Consider the following 20,272-nt stretch of genomic DNA (forward strand, 5'->3'; position numbering starts at 1 on the left):
TTTATAGCTCGTGTTTTCAGAACTAGATCATATAAACATTTTTAACCACAGTAGCAGAACATTAGGTTAATTATGAACACATTTATGCACCACATTAGTAAGTCTTTGGTGTAATTTACACTATATTGAAAAATTATTTTTATTCTTAAAAATATTGAATCATTACATTTTAAGAAATTTGTCTGTGAAAAGTGTCACCTTGCCAGAAATTCTTAATGAATAGTTATTAAGGTATTTGGCAATAAAAGCAAATATCATTTTGGGGAGTTGACCCATTAAGAATAATGACACTAAACCATCAATTATTTTAAGGAATATTTGTGAATTTACTATTTTTCTTTGCACATATCTTGAATATATAAATGTATATTTATATATGTATATTTTTTATTAATATTTTCTTAATTTCTTAAGGACAAATAAAATGCTAATCAGCATACGATATAAGGAAATAAATGGTGATTCAAATGTATTTTATTTCTATCAATATTTTGAAAGACTTTTACCTATTGTTTTATTTATTTTGAAGTAGCCATGGTTCTCTGTTTTATGCCTAATGTTGGCCAAGCCAGCATAATACAGGGGTGATTAACCAAGTACTACATAAATTCCAGACATGGGTGAAAACAAATTTAAAGTATCAGTGTAGGTGATAGCATCATTTATTGAATATATTTTTCATCTTTATCCCTCGTTTTCATTATACAAATTTATCTCAGTGAAATTTTTATTATTGCTAAAGCGAACAGAACTCAGAGTGCAGCAAATTTGTTTGAGAAGTCTGTTTAAAAAGTAAAATGGTTAGTGTATGATAGATAAGCACTAAAGGAACTCACTATTTCACTAGTTAGCTGCAACCTGCTTTGCTCTGCTGGTTGATTTCAAGAGGTTATTTTTCTTACTCATTTTAAACTTCCTTCTGAAACATATTTTTTTGCATCGGCATTCTGCCAGATCTTAATAAATTTAGTGAGGTCTGACAAGTATGTTTATATTTTTGTGAATATAAAGATCAGGGTTTCCTGGAGTAGATATAAAAAGAGTGTAAGGTGTCATTTAGTTAATTTAAAACACATTATTGGTCAGTGACTCTTGATCCTATGGTATTATAATTAAATTTTATTCCAGTTGAAAAACAAAGATCTTTGGTTTTAAATCTGGATAAATTTCTCAAAGTCTTCCTTTTTGTGGTTTATGGATACTTTTGTTATGGTTGCTCGTATTTTCATGTTCCAATCAGCTGTCTCTTAGTGATTTTTTCCTAATTATTGTGGATTTCAATTGTGACGAACAGCTAAAAATTCTCTGACCAAATGTTTACCTGGTAATATTTCATAATCAAATCATATGTAACTATATGAACTGACATAACCTTATAAGCATGAGTTAAAGAACGGATTATATGAGAAAATGACACTTTAAAATTACTGCATGTATGAGGATTTATTATGTGAGAATGGTTTTACTACATCATTTTAATACTGCTATAAAATATATTTATGTACATTTTATATTTGATTGTTCCTAAATATCCACAAAGCATGCAAGAGAAGTTTCACAAGCCTGCTTGAAGAAGTGATACTGAGTGGGCACTGAGAGACCACAGTAAACAAAATGTGGAGAAAGAAAAATTGCATCTGGATAGAAACAGTATGCCTTGCTCCCCACAGTACCCACCTTAGGGGGTTGTTAGGAGGATTAAATGATATGGTGTTATATAAAGTTCTTTCCCAGTTTGGGACATATAATAGCCTGTCAATAGATGGCAGGTTCTGTGTTATAAGAATTGAATCTAATTGACATTTCTTTGGTTTTTAGCTCATGAATAAAGATAATCAGAGCTCCATTCTGCGTGGAGATGATCATGTTTATCATGCTCTATTTTCCTCTGGACCTGGTGGTTTAAAAGAGCATTTGAATATAACAGCCGAGAAAGAATATTGAAATGACTGGAGTGGGGTACATCCTATGGAGCACTACACATCTTTATGTATTCGAAAGATAGTAGTCTTATTTTCTTTGGCTCTGGAAAACAGAAGCACAACCAAATGCATGAACATTATAAGGTGGTAGATTTCAGATCAATATGAAGGAACATTTTCTAACCGTACAACAGCTCAGTAATAGAACTGCCAAGAACGATGGTATATTTACTGTCTTTGAGAAAGGAAGAGAGGGTAAATGACTAGTAGTTGAAGTGTTGTTAGCAGCAATGGGTAAAGCTAGAATGTTAGCATCATTAATTTATTTCAATATCCAAAAAAACTTGTAACAACTAATGGAGTTCATAAAAAATGGAAAGGGATATAGATCAATGCACATGGGGGATAAGGCAGTCCAAGTAATGATTGCAAAAATTGACATATCCATGCCGTCACTTGTTGATGGAGAGAAATCAGTTTTATTACTAATGATAGACTTCTCCCCAGTTTCTACATTAAATTCCAGTTCAATTGAGACCCTATCTTCTTTCCCTAGACTGCTGTGCCTTATTTTTCTCCTTTTTTTTCTAAAGGAGCCTAATGGAATAGGCTCCAGAAGCAGAATGTTTGGGTTCCAGTCTCAGATTTGCCATAATATACTAGTGTTTTGGTCACCAAACATTGTAATAACTGAGGAAAGAGGAAGAAAAGTAAACTGAGTTCTAGTTACTTTCTGAGTCAAAACAATTTACAAGAAGTACAATACAAAGAATGGAAATACAAAATTAAGTATAAAGTACATGAAATAACTTTAAATATATATTATATAAAATCTCTAGTGGCACTACTCAGGTTATTGTTAGGCTTATTGGTAGAAGATAATTCCTCCTTTGGGTGGAGAAGTTGTCTCCTATTTCTCTGAATGACTTCATATCTACTAGTACGTTGGGCACTCAATGATTATTAGTGTGATTTCCCAGCAGGTGCAAGAATGGGAGTCAGTTTTAACATATGATTTATGTATGTAATAAGATGTGTAAATACAAGAGTCACCCAAGGTATAGTAAATGAGCTAAAAAGGTAAGAGGGGCAGGAATAAAAATACTTCCAATTACCCACTTTATACCCAGGTTCTGGAGGATATAGCCAGGATTTTTAGCAAAAATCATCTTTTTGATAAACTTTGTGCAATTTCTGTACCTATTTTTCTGCTTCTTCTTAATAAATTATTTGGCAAGTTTCTGCACTGCTACATCAACTTTTTCAGCTACATTTTGCCCAAAAACGTTGGATCGGCATCCCAGAGGAGGGTCTGGGAAGACTTAGGGCATCAGATAAATTTTGACTGGAGGAGTGCCAGCCATATAAAAGAGTCTCCAATGAGGATAATACTAGTTGTAAAATCCTCCTTTCTAAGGAATCAGAATAGATAAAGGAAAAGACAGTTTTGCAACTTCCCTTTTCAAAGATACAGATCTCTGTCTTTCAAAACAGCACTATTGTTTGGTAATCTTCCTGCAAAGTCAAGTGTAATATTTGTGCTTTCTCCTGATTACTTGAATAAACAGCACGTTGCAAAACGTTTTTCTCAAAGATCAGTTAATGCATCATTGCACAGGGTAAGGCAAAACCCACTGTGAGGTTAAGATTATCATCATAACCTAATCAATACACATAGATTCTTAAAAAACAAACCTTCCTTACTATAGCAACCATTCAGAGATTTCCTTTAATACTTACTAAGTATAAAGCATAGAAACAGGTCATTTGGAAAGATACAATGAAATATAAGAATTACAACCTTTAAAGAGTTTACAAAACATTCAGAGAAGTAAAATGTACTTAGATATTAGGCTGATGTAACAAATTACAACAAACTTGGCTTTAAAGCAGCAAAACTCTATTATCTTTGCTCTTGTACCTCTGAAGTCTGATATATACCTTAGTGGGATAAAATCAAGGTGACAGCAGGGCAGCATTTATTTCTGGAGACTCCATGGGAGAATCTGTTTTCTTGACTTTTTTAGCTTCTAGAGGCTGCCCATATTTTTTATCTTCTGGCCTCCTTTTTCCATCCACAAAATCAGCAACACTGCATTCCTCTGACCCTTATTCAGACAGCACAGCTCTCTCTGAGCACAGCTGAGAAAGGTTCTCTGACTTAAAGTATTCATGTGATGGACCTACCTGGATAAACCAAGATAATCTCCCAACTCAAAGTTTTTTTTAACCACATATACAAAGTCCCTTTTGCTGTGTAAGGTATCACTAGTTCTAGGGATTAGGACAAGGGCATCTTTGGGAAACATTATTCTGCCCACCTCAACATATAAAATCACTATGGTATCTTTCACACTTAGAGAACACCCTACAAATATTTTTAATCAATGAATAAATAGATGTATAAAGCAATAAAGATGATATAAGAAAAAGGCTTTTAGGTTTATGGAAATAGACATCACTCTTACATGAATCCACATGACTTGTTTTTGGCATAGTATTATCTAATTATTTCAAGTCAAAAGATTTGAAGATTTAGTTTAGAACTTACAAACTGCTCGGTGAGGTGGCAGGCGCATGTAGTCCCAGCTCTCTGGAGGCAGAGGCAGTAGGATTGCTTGAGCCCAGGAGTTTGAGGCTATAGTGTGCCATGATGGTGCCTGTGAATAGCTAGTATACTCCAGTCTGGGTAATGTAGCAAGACTGCGTCTCTAAAAATAAATGTTTCAAAAAGAACTTAAAAGTATGTCCTTATAAATGCATGAATGAATGGTGTTACAATTATCAATAATAATTCTAGTGTCAATACATGTTAATATATTGCTCAGAAGTTTTGCTATTACACATCATATACTATTTAGAATGCTATTTATTAGAGCTTAACACAATCTCAATACAGTGCCAATAGGCACTGATCTTAGGTTTTGACCTAAATTTATGTATAAAAATATGTATTAGAGTGTGGGGATCTTTGACAGTTGGAAAAGTAGAACTCTGCTCTCAGTTTCAATTTCTATTATTGTAATTTGACAGGCCTTGAGTCACATAAATCTTGAAGTCTACTAAATGGTAAACTAACTTAGAGTAATTCATAGTGGTTTTTATGAATAGATTTTACTTATGCTTTCTTGTGAATGTGTGTATATGTACACATGTATATACAGATGGGTGTCTATGTACATAGTGTCTGTGTGAAAGAAATTAGTGAATTTACTATTACCTTGGTTTGTTTTTTGTTTGTTCTTTTGTTTTGAGACAGGGTCTCACCCTGTTGCCCAGGTTGGAGTGAGGTGGTGTGATCCATGGCTCACTGCAGCCGCAACCTCCTGGGCTCACAGGATCCTCCCACCTCAGCTTCCTGAGTAGCTGGGATCACAGATGCATACCACCATGCCTATCTAATTTTTGTATTTTTTTGTAGAAACAGGGTTTTGCCAAGTTGCCCAGGATGGTCTCAAAGTCCTGGGCTCAAATATTCCACCCACCTTGGCCTCCGAAAGTGCTGGGATTACAGGTATGAGCCACCACGCCGGCCTTGCAATGCTGTTAGAATACAAATGTCAAACACTTTGAATATATTAGGTGAAAAAATTAAAGCCTACTTAGTGACTACTAAACCTCTTTTGGTAGTCACTAAGATATGCCAGACACTGCTGTAGGCTCTAGCTCAGAAGGTGGACAATATATAGTGAATCACGTACTCTATTAATAGAATGAGTGGCTAGCTTGAATTCTTTTAGGAAAATTCAGTTAACATTTTATTAATAAAATTGAGAAGTTGAGTCAATAAGAATCTGTTAAACAGAGCATGATGGTATTTATTCTCTTTTTACTGATTTAATGGTATAAAACACAAATACCTGGGTGCTGTATAGCCTTTAAGGAAATTCAAGACAATTATTTTCATGACATTTATCAAGAAATGATGCCAATGCAAACTTGAGTATGCTCAAAACTTCTTACATTTTAAAACAGCAAATCACTTTACTTAAATAAGAAGTTTTCATTAACAATATTGTATGACATGGAATTCTGTGGCTTCTGCTTCCCTACATTAGTTAATACATGAATGCATGCGGCAAACTTAAATTCATGTTTAGTTTCACTTAAAACTTATTGTAAAATATTAACATATACTTTGGATTAAATAACCATTAAATACTAAGGCATTTTCTAATATCATTATGCCAAGATCATGTCTTCACTCTGCATTTTGATTTAGGTATTGTTTGCTTGAGATAGCAAATGACTCAGAGACTATCTTAAATGACTCAGTATTAATAAGACTAGGAATAAGATTGCACTATGTTCCTAAATACGTCATCTGGGTTTTGCATGTTTATTCTCTAATCATCACTATAATTTACATGTAATTCACATCACTATAACTCACAAGTAATTTACATGTGACTTCACTATAATTCACATGCAAATAACTGCCACAACTCTTATAATAGTCATTTTACAGATTCATACAGTAAATTAATTTGTCCAGGATGGCTTAGTTAGTAAGTGGTATAATTAAGACTTCAACCAGCTGGTCTACACTGTGCTATCTCATTGTGTACATTAGGAAGAAAATAAATAAATCCCTAACAAGAAATGTTAATTGGTAGGGTATTCAAGCTGTATATTGTACAGAAATTCTGAATTAAAAAAGAAAACAAGACACAGTTTTTTCTAATAAATAATATTCAAAACAATGCTAAATAGCCATAAGATGTAATAGCACTTTGGAGAGGTAAAATGTCTCTTAGGAAAAGGACAGAAACAAACTATAGAAAAATATTAGTGCACCTTTAAATGTGAGAAATGCTAGGATAAACACATCGTTTGGGGCTGGACAGAGATAGCTGAAAAGAGATTCACTTACTTAACTCTCAAAAGAAAAAGCCACATGTAACCTTTCTTATTCACATAAAACAAGCAAATAAATTAACCACACAAAAGAGACTGAGAAGGTCTATGAACATTTTTTTTTATCAAGGCAAAGAAAACAACAAGTTTAAGGATAGCTATAATCTGGTGCTCTCCATAGTGGGTGTTCTGCTAAATGTCATCATGTATTCAATATACAAGGCATAATTCTGCTTTTGAGTTGCAGCATGAGGACACTAGGCGCATTCTAGCAATATGTTTCTTCTTCTAGTCTCTTCATTCAGAACTAGATTAATGCATTGAGCAACATACTTCATCTGTCCTTTACATTTACTATTTTTCATAATTTTGCTATATTCATTATTGTGAGTTTAAAAACATATAAATAAAACAAGATTAAATAATTAAAGAATATAGGCAATTTCAGGAAGTATGAATTTGCCTTCTCACATCCTATGTCCCACGGATAGAAAAAGCAATTCTGGTGGATTTGATAGTCCCTTAGCTCTATCAAGTCTCCAGGAGTCCAGTGACTGCAAATCCTCACAAATTTGAAAGTGGTAAGAAGTCTGCCAAGGACCCTTTCATATCGAATGAGGATTGCCAGGCTCACAGTTCAGAAATTTAAGTAGAAACTTCTTAAAAAACTTGAAGCATACTATCTTATTAAGCATAAACTAGATATAAATTCAGTCAATTAAACGTCACAAGATTAATATATCATATGGGGCCTTGCTATCATAGCTTTAGCTAAATAACTCTTTAAGTAATTAATAAGAAGGGCATCAGATGACTGGTATACAGTATAAAGAAACAAATACTGCTCTCCAACCCTCAGTGCTGTATAGGAAAAAAAAAAAAAAAAGCAGTGTTCCACCAGGTGGAGCCTTTTTCTCCCATGCTCCCAGGTTTGAAATGTAATTCCTGGTATTGGGTGCCATCTGGTAAGTGGAATTGCCCTCAGATATCCCCAGGACCACAATAAACGTGCAACATGTACGTATAATAAAAGGGAAACCTCAATTTTACTACATGGCTTTTAAGATGCAAAATAAATGGATTAAACAGTTACTTTGAAAAGTACTTTATTGTGAATATTCTCATTTTCTTACACTAATCATTTAAAATGGTTGGATTCTAAACTGGGAAAGAAGAAATAGATTCCTCCAATTCATGCATTTTACTAATATGCCAGTGTCCAACATACCAGGTGTGGAGTGCTTAGGCTTTATAAGTTTGGGGGCACTCCAGATTTAACAAAGCAGCCAACACCTGGAAATACATAAAAGCTGGCCTCTAAGCACAAGGTGATGAGTGTTAGTTAACTAGGCCCCCTGGATTCAGAAAATGGCCCCTCGTGGCTCAGAAAAGAAAACTGAAAATGCAGCATCAGAGTTTAGTTTTAGCTCAGATTTCCTGGTGTTCTCAACACCTATCCTCTCTTTACTCCCAAAAGACAAAACACAGCTTAAGTCATGACGGTCTTTTTGGTTTGAGAAGAATTTATTTTAATATGTACCCTGCCATTGTTTTAGAGTCATAGTGAACAATATAAAAATACTGTCTGTTTAAGTATATATGGCATACTTCTAGGGGAAAAAAAGAGCCCTGCTATTTTTAGACACACAAAAATTCCTACCTTGTGATGATGTACTTTGACTGTTACTGTCATTTTCCTGGATGTTGCTTTGTAGTCTTACTACAAATTCTGCAACAGATTTCCTGGGAGTATGGCAAAGTCATGAGTGAGTGTTTGAGACTATGATTTGTTTGAGTGACCATTAGAGTCCTTTTAGTGGTTAATCAATGATGAATTAATAAAAATAAAACCTTTAGATTAAGGTCTATAATGTGTACTAAAATCCTGTCAGTTGCTTTCAGTTAGGTCATTTTTATTATGTAATGGACAAAGACTCACCAAATTCCCAGAGACTCTATACTTGACTACATAGATTGCTTCACATTCCTTAGTAGACAGGTGTTTTGTTAGACATAACTATTTTAAAACATTTTTAAAAATCATTTTCTCCAGGATTGTGTCTGTGGTATGTGCTTGGCATATTCTCTGAACTAGGAGCTATCTTCTGTCAGTGTTACCTTGTGTTCAAAAGACAAAATAATCAAAGTCCTGTTATCCTTGTTCATGGAAAATGCTGGTAGAAAGAAAGTGGGGGATTCAAACTAAAATGCCACCAACATACAGATAACGTTTTTGTATCTTTTAAAATTACACCTTTAGGCCGGGAGCGGTGGCTCATGCCTGTAATCCCAGCACTTTGGGAGGCCAAGGCGGGTGGATCGAGACCATCCTGATCAACATGGTGAAACCCTGTCTCTACTAAAAATACAAAAAATTAGCTGGGCATCGTGGCACGTGCCTGTAATCCCAGCTACTCAGGAGGCTGAGGCAGGAGAATTGCCTGAACCCAGGAGGCGGAGGTTGCGGTGAGCCAAGATCATGCCATTGCACTCCGGCCTGGGTAATGAGCAAAACTCTGTCTCAAAAAAAAAAAAATTACACCTTTAATAGTCATTATCTTACTCCACCCATAATCACATTTAGATATTTACATCAATCAACTTAAACTAGATCAACATTATCTAATATAGCTTTCTGCAATGATGGACATATTTTATATCTGCATTATCTACCATGGGGGCCACCAACCACATGTGTATGACTACTGAACACAACAGAGGAAGTTTAGTTTTAATTAATTTCATTTTAAATTTATAGAGGAACATGTGGCTTATAGCTACCATATTAGATATCACAGGTCTAGGTGTCTGCATGGATGTTGTACCCTCTTTTCAATAATTTTGCAAATAAATGTGTCATGCTTGCTTGTATCATACAGATTTTAGTTTCTACTTCATGTGTTTTAAGTGGTTTTTGTCTGATCAAATTGTAATAAATTTTATATTATTTCCTACATTAAAGGTAGTCAACATATTCAGTGGTGACATCTAAAGATAAAAAATGATCATTTAGAGGGTAGAATCAACACACAAGAAAAGAATGAAAAGATATGCTTGTGTAGGAAAAATAAGCAATATCAAAGATTACATAAGTGCTTCCTTCATAGGTGTGCAAGATAAGAATTGTATAGACATATAGTGACCACTAAAGAATTCACATAAGTAGAATAATCTAATTTTAAAGATAGAAGGAATGCTGGAAATTTCTTAATCTGAATCTCTTTTAATGTGATATAGTGTTTGATAGCAATGATTCGATACCTGGATAGCTGGTATTTTGAAATCACATTTCATTAACAGTTTAACCTAAACCAAGTTACCATCTCTAAATGTTGGTTTCATCATCTGTAAGTCAATGACAACAATAAAGTATGCCTCTTAGATACACATAACTTTTTTATTCCTGAGGCACAGTGTAAGGGCAAGTGAGATAATATGTATGAAGTGTCTAGCACAGCACCTAACACATAGGGCACCATTTTGGTGACAGGAAAACTGAGGTATTAGGGTGATAAATTAGCTTTCTCGATTTGTAATTGTTTTGTAAGTGACTCAGCTGGGATTTGAAAGCAGGCATATGACTAAGCTGAGCCTCTATATGAGTGGTAGCAGCAAACAGAATAGCACCTGGCATGTGACAGACATCCAATAAACAAATGACAGTTCAAGAACATAAAACTCATTAGTAATCACAGGTGTTTAGTAAACAAAATGAGCAGTTCAAGAACAAAAACTTATTAGTAATCTGCAGATCATAAGGTCATGTCAGCTTATTCCCCATGTACGTTTTTACAGACATCACTTGTGGTTGCCAAACATGGGCTTAAGACAAGGAAAGATACTAGGTTAAAGCAGCAGCCTTTCAAAAAGTACAGTAATACAGGCTTTTCCGTTAAATCCATCTAGTATCTGTGAGATACTAGAAAGCTCAATCATAAGGCAGATTTAAAATGATACTAGAGGGTAATGAGTATCCATCTAGTATTTAAGTATTTACACAAAATGCTGTATTTAAAGTAATCTCTTTACAAGTTATTTTATCAAAAACTTTTCAGACACAATTTTTTGAGGATTTATACAAACTGTTTAACACCTAAGAAGTACCGCCATACCTTAGAGATACTGCTACTTTGGATTCAGACCACTGTGATCAAGCAAAAACCACAATAAAGCAAGTCACATGATTTTTTGTTTGTTTCCCAGTGCATATAAAAGTTATACAGCAGACTATTGAGTGTGTAATAGCATTATTTAAAAACGTTCAACCTTAACTTAAAAATATCTTATTGCGGGCTGGGCACGGTGGCTCAAGCCTGTATTCCCAGTACTTTGGGAGGCCGAGGCGGGTGGATCACGAGGTCAACAGATCGAGACCATCCTGGTCAACATGATAAAACCCCGTCTCTACTAAAAATACAAAAAATTAGCTGGGCGTGGTGGCGCGTGCCTGTAATCCCGGCTACTTGGGAGGCTGAGGCAGGAGAATTGCCTGAACCCAGGAGGCGGAGGTTGCGGTGAGCCGAGATCGCGCCATTGCACTCCAGCCTGGGTAACAAGAGCGAAACTCCGTCTCAAAAAAAAAAAAAAAAAAAAAAAAAAAAAAAAAAAAAAAAAAAAAATCTTATTGCATAAAAAATGCTAACGATCCTATGAGCCTTCAGTGAGTCCTTTTTTGCTGATGGAGGGTCTTGCTTGATGTTCACAGCCTTGCTATGAATTAGGCTTTGATTTAAGGGAGTATTTCAGCTGGTTTGATCTTCTGTCCAGACTCCTCAGATTTTCTGCATATCAGGAATAAGGCTGTTCTGCTCTCTTATCATTTGTGAGTTCACTGGAGTAGCAATTCTAATTTTCTTCAAGAACTTTTCTTTTACATTCGCAACTTGACTGTTCAGTGCCAGAGAACTGGATTTTGACATAACTCATCTTTGGGCATGACTTTCCTCAAAAGCTTAATTATTTCTAGCTTTTGAATTCAAGGAAGAGACAGGCAACTCTTCCTTTCACTTGAATGCTTAGAGGCCATTGCAGGGCTATCAATTGGCCTAATTTCAATAATGCTGTGTTTTAGGAAATAGGCTGAGGGGAGGGAGAGAGAGGTGGATGAACAGCTGGTCAGTGGAGTAGTCAGAATACACACGTTAACGGATTAAGTTTGGGTTGTGGTTTGTGGTACCCCAACACAATTATAACAGTAACATCAAAGATCACTGATCACAGATCATCATGTAAAATAATAATAAAAAATGTGAAATATTGCAAGAATTACCAAAATGTGACACGGAGATATAAAGTGAGCACATGCTGTTGGAAAAATGGCACCAAGAGACTTGCTCAATTCAAGGATGCCACAAAACTTCAATCTGTAAAAACACCTTATCTATGAAGTAAAATACAGTAAAGGGCAATAAAATGAGGTATACCTATGCAAGGCAAGTAGTCGATGATGGGAAAAAACATTGTATGATGTAGAAAGAACAAAGAGAATGTGTTTTCAAAATAGGCTAAAGTAAAAGCAGAATTAGAATTTCATTTGAATGTTTCATTATAGTTTTGAGACATTTAAAATTATGTACTGATTTATTTTATAAATTATTGTGGAGCATCTCCTATATATCCAGTCTCAGATTTATTTTGGTGATTATACTCTGAAACATGATTCTTCTCCCCTTGAGATTAAAAAAATATATTTGTACCATTCTTTGGGGTGTGACTAATCTGAATCTGACACTTGAATATTACTTTGGGATCTTGGGCAAATTATTTAAGAATAAAAATAACTTAACCTATGTTTCCTCAACTGTAAAATAATAATTTTAATAATCTTTCTTAAACTTATTGTAAGGATTAAATACTTTTCAATAGTACTTAGTGTGATGCTTAGCATATATTAAAAGCTCAGTGGATAATAGTGACAATTTCAGTAAAGAAAGACCAAATAATTTTTGTCAAAAAGAAATATGAATATATGAATTATGTAGGTTTTAAGTTGTATTTAAAATATTTAATGTGACAGTAAAAAAGTTGTGGAAAAATGTAACCTAATAAATAAGTTCCTTCCATTTTCTAATGTCCTAAACCCCTTATCCTAGATTAACTTTGCTCCAAACTTATACCAATAATTTACAACACTGACTCTAGTTTTTTGGAGAGAAAAAAAAATAAATAAATAGAAACACTGTTCTTTTTTTCTTCCTTATCTACTCTAGCTTCTTTAAAAAACAGCTTTAATCTTTTGTTGGGCCAAGGGAAAAAAATTCCATTGCTTTCTGAAGGTTTGCTAAACAATTACTGACAAGAGGCAGATCCATAGGAGAAAAGGCATACAAATTTATTTGATCATAATTTTACCCAATATGAGAGCCTTTGGAAAAAGACCCAAAGTTACAAAACAAATTATCTATTTTTATGCTTAGGTTCAACAAAGTGTGGGCAGGTGTGGAGAAATACAACTGGTCAAAAGGAGTATGACTTCATGCTAACAGACTGAGCGGGGACACCTAGGAAGATGAGAGTCTTCCTGATACCTCTCTGCAACATTCATTCCTTCTGGGTACGGGGCAGAACCCTCTCTGGAATGGGCTCTTGGAGTCATGATCAAACAAGGTAGGTCAGATAACGTCTTTATGGCCAGATTTCAAACAGAAAGTTAAGGTGTTAGAGTAATATGTTTAGGTTTTACGGCTGGTTTGGGAAAAAGGGTTCTGGTTTCTAGGAGCCACCATGGGAAAGAGGAATTCTAGTTTCTATGGCTCGTCTTGAGGGAGAATGAAGGGCCCGAGACTGGAGGGCAGGAGAAGATCAGACAGGTCTGCTTCTGAGGCCTTCATTTGGGGTATCGTTTTCTGAGCCCCTACACCCTAATAAAGTACAAGAAATGCAGTGGAGCAATTCAGGGTCACAGTCAGGCAATACACAGAACCGAGGTTTTCCAAAAAGTCTAATGAACAGTGAAAGAAAGTAAAATGGATTCTGGGGACACCAGAGAGAGGCTGACAAATGATTTTTAAGTCAGGAGGAAATGATAAAAGAGAAAGATTAGCAACAGAAAAGGGTAATATAAATAGAATTATCTTAATCTCTAGCATCTCTAGATATCCCACAACCTCAGAGACTTATCAGGCAGGTTGTTTTTCCCCGAAAGTGGGGGTAGGGGAGCTCGAGGAGGACGAATGAAGGCGGTATGTGGAGGAAAGGCTGTTCCGTGGATGTCTTGAATTCTGCCCCACAATCACTTCTGTAGAGCTACAAGCTGCGCCTGTCATTCCCATATTCGGCCCACTTTCCCTTCCTCTGTGGCCAGGGGCATCGTTTCCTACTAATATCCATCCGAGAGAGACACAGGGGCAGGTATCCCTCAGCATCCATCAGAAACAAAGCGCAAATCTGGTGGCGGAGGAGAGCCCGGAGCTGCTGAACCCTGAGCCCAGAAGACTGAGCCCAGAGTCGAGGCTGCTGCCCTATGTGATCAGGCTGGGCGACGCCGTGCACAGCTTCGCCGCTGGGCTGGCTGCGGCGCCGCCTTCGCGTCCTCTTGGAAGACCGGGTTGGCCACCTCGCTGGCCGTGTTCTGCCACGAGTTGCCTCACGGGCTGGGGAACTTCGCGGCCTTGCTGCACGCGGGGCTGTCCATGCGCCAAGCGCTGCTGCTGAACCTGGCCTTCACGCTCACGGCCTTCGCTAGTCTCTATGTGGCACTCGGCGATCGGAGTCGGCGAGGAGAGCGAGGCCTGGAGCAATTCAGGGTCACAGTGGAGCAGTGGAGGTCACAGTGGAGGAGGCCTGGATCCTGGCGGTTGCCATGGGCCTGTTCCTCTACCTGGGGCTCTGCGACAGGCTCCCGGTCATGTTGAAAGTGCGGGACCCGCGGTAATGGCTCTTCTTCCTGCTGTACAACGTGGGCCTGCTGGGCGGCTGGACTGTCCTGCTGCTGCTGTCCCTGTACGAGGATGACATCACCCTCTGATACCCTGCTCTAGTCCCCGGCCTTTGACTCAAGACTCTACACCCAAACATACAGCCCAGAAACCAGAAGCCCCTATAGAGTTTCCAGTTCCAACTCCAATAAAAACACTCATCCTTGATGGTGGGTGGGGGGGAGGGGGAGGGGGAAGAAAGAGAAATAAAGCAAGCTCTTCCTTAAAGTTACCAGAGCATCCATCTCGGGGTGCAAAGACAAATTCTCTGAATCAATTGAGGGGTCTGGGCAATGATCTCACAAAGATTTGACACCTAGGAGTCCCCTCCCCTGGATACAAGCTCTTCATCCTTTCACTTAGACTTTGGGAAACTGTCGTGTGCAGGTGGATGAAGCTGGAAAAGACAGGCTCATGAGTTCAAACAGCTTGAGGGATTTCCAGTGGAAGTCTGTCCTGCATGCATATGTACACACCAACACGTGTGGATATGTGCTGTGCCCACATGTGTGCCTGTACAAGACACATGGTCAGGGACAGGCAGTGGACAATGACTATTTCTTGGAATTTCTCTTAAAAAGTCAGATTAATCAGACAAGTTTATTTTGTATGCTTTTGGTAAATGTACGGCATTTTGGGAGTTTACCATAGTTTGTGAAAAAAAAAATTGCCTGCTCTGAGCCCATGGGGCAGGGGCAATTTTTTAATCTGACAATCTGCGTGCTTTTGTTTTGCTTGCTGAAATTTGCCCCACAATACCACACCCTTTTCCCTTTTCTTACCTAACCTCTTTCTACCTGGGCAGGACTTCCCTGGGCTCTCCTCCCTGGCCCCCCTCCCTCCTCTACCAGGTCTCTTAACCCCTAGGGAAACTGTCGGTGTTTTGAATCCCTCGAGTGCTCTAGCGGAGAAACTAAACAGATTAAGAGCTGGGGCACATTTGGTTGAGCGACAGCTCTTCGCTTTCTTCTTATGCTGCTTCCCCTTCCTCTTTTCCCAAACAGATATATAAACACATGTATTTTCCTGTTTAAACTGAGCGAATTGGTCCTCTGCCTGTGCCTTGATTTAGCTATTGGTCTCAGCCTTGCTCCTCCCTTCCTTACTCGGATAGGAGCCACTGGGATCTGGAGCTCCAGCTTCCAAATTGAAGCTGGCCTCAGGCCAGGTGACCTTTTCTTTGTAAGTTTCTTTCCTAAGCGTAGGGTTGGGGGGAGGCGGGGAAGGGGGGGGTGGGATCTGTTTGGTGGTGTTGAAGGGGGGACGAGTGAGGAAAGGAGGGGGCTGGAAGAGAGTAAAGGGCTGTTGTTAAACAGTTTCTTACCGTAAGAGGGAGTTCAGACCTAGATCTTTCCAGTTAATCACACAACAAACTTAGCTCATCGCAATAAAAAGCAGCTCAGAGCCGACTGGCTCTTTTAGGCACTGACTCCGGACAGGATTCTTTCACCCAGGCATCTCCTCCAGTGGGATCCGCCAGCCGGTCCAGCAGCACCATGTGGGTGACCAAACTCCTGCCAGCCCTGCTGCTGCAGCATGTCCTCCTGCATCTCCTCCTGCTCCCCATCGCCATCCCCTATGCAGGTTAGTTTCCTTCTTCTTCATAATTATTATTAGTATTTAACTCTCTGGCTAACCTTCCCTATTTCTTTTAACACCCTCTTTTTACCCTATTCGCAGCATCCTTTCTGAACTCAGTATGTAGCATAGGTTTCTAAAAGCTCTCATTATGCTTTCTTTTGACATTCTTTTTTGTTTGTTTGTTTGTTTGAATAGCATTTAAAATGATAATTAACATTCCCTCAACTCCCCTCCACCTCCAACCCAAGTCCCGTCCCATTTAGCCTAATAATTATGGATTATGGGATAGTAAAGAAGTGCTAATACTGGCTGAACTTGGCTGCTTTGGACAAGTTTAAAGCTAAAGAGAGGGTCTGGTCTGAAGAGGGGAGAGTGATGGTCAGTCCAGCAGGAAGTCATCTTTTTCCAGAGGACAATTTTTCATGATAATCCACTACTCCACATCACCTAGACAACATTCGGAGCCAAATTATGACTTTGTACAGGTTTTCATTTTGAGGAGGCAGAATAAACTCTGAGTATTTGCATATCATAAAAATGAAAGAGAAAGCCTCTGTTTAAAGATCTTATTCTTTCTGGGTGTGGATGCCTGCCCTTTTGAAACTGCAGTGCACGGAGACTTTGACTAAGGCTGCAGAACTGCCCCTCTCCATCTCCCACTTTCTCCCTTGGATTTGCCGGTTGGGGAGGAGTTTCTTGTAAGTTCATATTGCCTGGAAGTTTAGAGACCACATTTGCTGCTTTGGGAAGTTTCCCTTGTTATCAGGACAAGAGGAAACATCTGTATTTGGTTGTATTATCATTGTAGTGGCTGGGGTGCCAACGGGAGAAGGCAGTGAATATCAAGGGTGGGCACAGGGGAATAAAAGAATGGAACAAATGTCCAGATGGAGACATGGCCTTTTTAGAATATCAAAAAGAGAACTGGCTGTATCTTTCGAGATGTTACATGTGAAATTTATCAGACCTCTGATCTAGTTTCTGATAGGATACAAGGGTTAAAAACCTCAATAATTTGCTAAATGAAAAGGAAAATCATTCAACCCACCTGGTTTTCTTTTATTTTGTGAAGTGGCCCTTTTGGAAAATGACACTGTTTCGAAAAGGGTCACTTTGAAAGCATTTAGGTAAGATTTCCGAAGCACTGAAAAAGAAGTGAGTTCAAATCAAGCAGGTTATTGTGCTTGAGATGTGTCATGTTAAAACTGCCTCACAGGGCAGGATGTGGTGGCTCAGGCCTGTAATCCCAGCACTTTGGGAGGCTGAGGCGGGTGGATCATGAGGTCAGGAGATCAAGACCATCCTGGCTAAGATGGTGAAATCCCGTCTTTACTAAAAATATGAAAAATTAGCCAGCATGGTGGCATGTAATCCCAGCTACTCACTTGGGAGGCTGAGGCAGGAGAATCGCTTGAACCCAGTAGGTGGAGGTTGCAGTGAGCTGAGATCGGACCACTGCACTCCAGCCTGGGCAACAGAGCTAGACTGTCTCAAAAAAAAAATTGCTTCACAGAAGACTGCTGTTTTAGGGGATTTTGAGCATAAATTGAACTAATGACTAATATCTTGAGGGTTTTCATTTTCAAAGATTAAAATGTCACTGTTCTGAAGAAAAATCTGGTTACCTGAATTCATCTGTGCTAATGCAAGGGGAACGCAGTGTGGAAAACCCAAACAGTAGATCAACCATAGCCAGTGTCTATTTGTTTTTGGCATGCATTATGAACTTTTGGCAGGAGACATACATTTGTAATTATATTTCACTTTGCCTAATGTAGAAATGACTGTGTTTCCTGAGTACAGGCAGAATGCAGCCCAAGAGTGCTGGCAGGCAAGGAGAGTCCAGTTGGGAATTACAAATATGCTGTGAATAATTCCTGAAGTGGATAATTCTAAAATTGTCATCAAAGGAGGGTCCACCTTTGTTTAGGTGGCCAGTTTATTTTGATAGTGTTTTTTTAATTACCTCTAAAATGAAAAATACGGTTAGTTTTTTAGAACACATATAATTTGTTCTTTTTTAAATGTCATTTAATATTGACTATTTAAAGGTTTCTTTTGTTGTTGTTACTAGCTTTGGTTATAATTTTTTATTTATTCTATGAATTTGTCCATATTGTAAAATAAAACATTGTTAGAAAAGAAGTATGTACTATAAAAAGCTGACAACCACCTATGAATGGAATACTTTACGGAGAGACTTTTTAAAAAATCTTCTTAAGAAATATCCAACATAATGGGCCCAAGTCATGTTTGTAGAAGTTAGTCTATATAGAATTACCCTCTATTAACTCCCAGCTACACTGGAAACAAATATCTAGTCCTCGGTAACAAAAGAAGCATTAAGTGAGCACCTAATGTTCAGGAGTATGTGGGGGATATAAAGATGAACAGATGAGAAAGGAACTTACATTTGTTGAGCATGAACCAAGTACATCTTAGTTAATTCTAATAAGATTGACACTACTGGACTCATTTTGCCTGAGGAAACTGAGGCTCAAAGACCTGTTATCTTATTTCTTTGTGAGTTAAGGGATGGAGCTGAGATTCCTACCCAAATCTATGTGAATGAACTATGTGGTGTTTTTGTTTTTTTCCTCTTTCATTTATACTGAAGTCGACAACAGTGAAATCAACTGAAACTTGTTTTTAAAAATAATTTGGTTAAGAGATATATTTAAAGAACCTCTCTGTTAGAAATGCTTTGAACTATAGTTTGAGAGTTCATTTCTAGCAAACCAGGTTAAAGGGTCATAGTACTAAAGTCAATATGAAAAGATGGATGGTAGAAAAGTCAGTACCTGAGCAGAGGAACGTAGGTGGCCCAAAGTATAGAGATTCATAAGTATAAGGAATGTCCCTGGAAGGACCCACCTCCCCTGCCCCAGCAACAGAAGGCAAGCATTTGAGGCAGAAGTACTGGGTGTGTGATGAGGAATACTGTCTGTGAGTGGAAAAGTAAGATGAGGTAGAATGGATAGGGTTCAATGTCATGCTCAACCATGTGGTCTTTCAAATGAATGTCATAGGAGCAGTTTTTTGTTGAAAAGATACTTGTGAAGTTGTACTTCAGTGTGGTTGCTTCAGTTCCTGCATGAAAGGAAAGTTTTAGGCAGAAACAGACAGTGAAGGTGGAGACCAGGATGAGGCTTCTAGAGAATGAAACTTTTAAACAAGAACTGGAAAGAAGGAAGAAAATACCTAAGGAGACTCCTCATATCACTCTGAACAGCACTTCCCTTTGTAAATCCCCTTGGAAGAGATGCTGCTGCTGCTTCTGAAATACCAGCATTTGATTTACATTTGACACAATCTCTGGTCTTCTTGGTATCTTTATTAGTGATATTGTTGCCTTCTTTAAAGAAGAAGAGATGATTGTCAACTTGCAAAATCCATGTCCTTGATAAGAGCAATAAAAATGTAGACTTCTATTTGAAATTGTGGCCTCTGGAGAGTTTACAATCTCCAGTCCCAACCATTCCCTTCCATTATTTGTGTACTTTCATCTTAACATCTTGCCACTTCAAACTGTTAATCACTAATCATGTGGATAGGTTTCTCAGAATATGTGGAGCCAGATTCCTGCTTCTTTCCACACCCTGCAAATCCTTTCCTTGCATGATTTTCCTTTGAAGTCAATGGTTAGTCCACAAAGAGAAGAAAATATATGAGGTACTGAGAGAAATGAGTGTGTGGTGCCGGACCAGGGGGAGAAATGTGTCTTTCTTCAAGCACCTTGATACATTTGACCCTACTTTTTTGTGTCTAGGTTTTCACTAGGATCCTAATGACTTCAGCTCTAAAATAGGGACTTCAGGTTTTTCAGGAAATATAGCTTCCAGAATGCTTTCCCCTACTGGGAGAAAAGGAAAAGGAGTTGTAATTTAAAGCACAGGAAAGCATGACAAATTTGTAGTGATCTCTCACCCTTTGATTTCATTTCAATATTTTGTTTATAAACTTCAACTAACAGTCACACACAAAAAATAGTAGGGA

At 37.8% G+C, this 20,272-nt stretch overlaps 1 protein-coding gene and 1 pseudogene across 4 annotated transcripts in view; both read left to right on the forward strand.

Annotated features, from left to right (window-relative positions):
- The first annotated feature begins 13,372 nt into the window (after window positions 1-13,372).
- On the forward strand, window positions 13,373-14,745 carry LOC100389560 (zinc transporter ZIP4 pseudogene; annotated as a pseudogene).
- Window positions 14,746-15,732: 987 nt separating this feature from the next.
- The window catches only part of HGF (hepatocyte growth factor), a 75,151-nt gene continuing 70,611 nt past the window's right edge, over window positions 15,733-20,272 (forward strand). For all 4 annotated transcript variants that reach the window (XM_009002557.4, XM_002751657.7, XM_009002558.4 and 1 more), the window contains exons 1-2: window positions 15,733-15,877; window positions 16,150-16,279. In XM_009002557.4, coding sequence (XP_009000805.1) covers window positions 16,192-16,279 — 88 coding nt within the window. In that variant the 5' untranslated portion in view covers window positions 15,733-15,877; window positions 16,150-16,191. The remainder of the gene's footprint in view (window positions 15,878-16,149; window positions 16,280-20,272) is intronic.

The sequence above is a fragment of the Callithrix jacchus genome, chromosome 11 (assembly GCF_049354715.1).
Source record: "Callithrix jacchus isolate 240 chromosome 11, calJac240_pri, whole genome shotgun sequence".
NCBI lineage: Eukaryota > Metazoa > Chordata > Mammalia > Primates > Cebidae > Callithrix > Callithrix jacchus.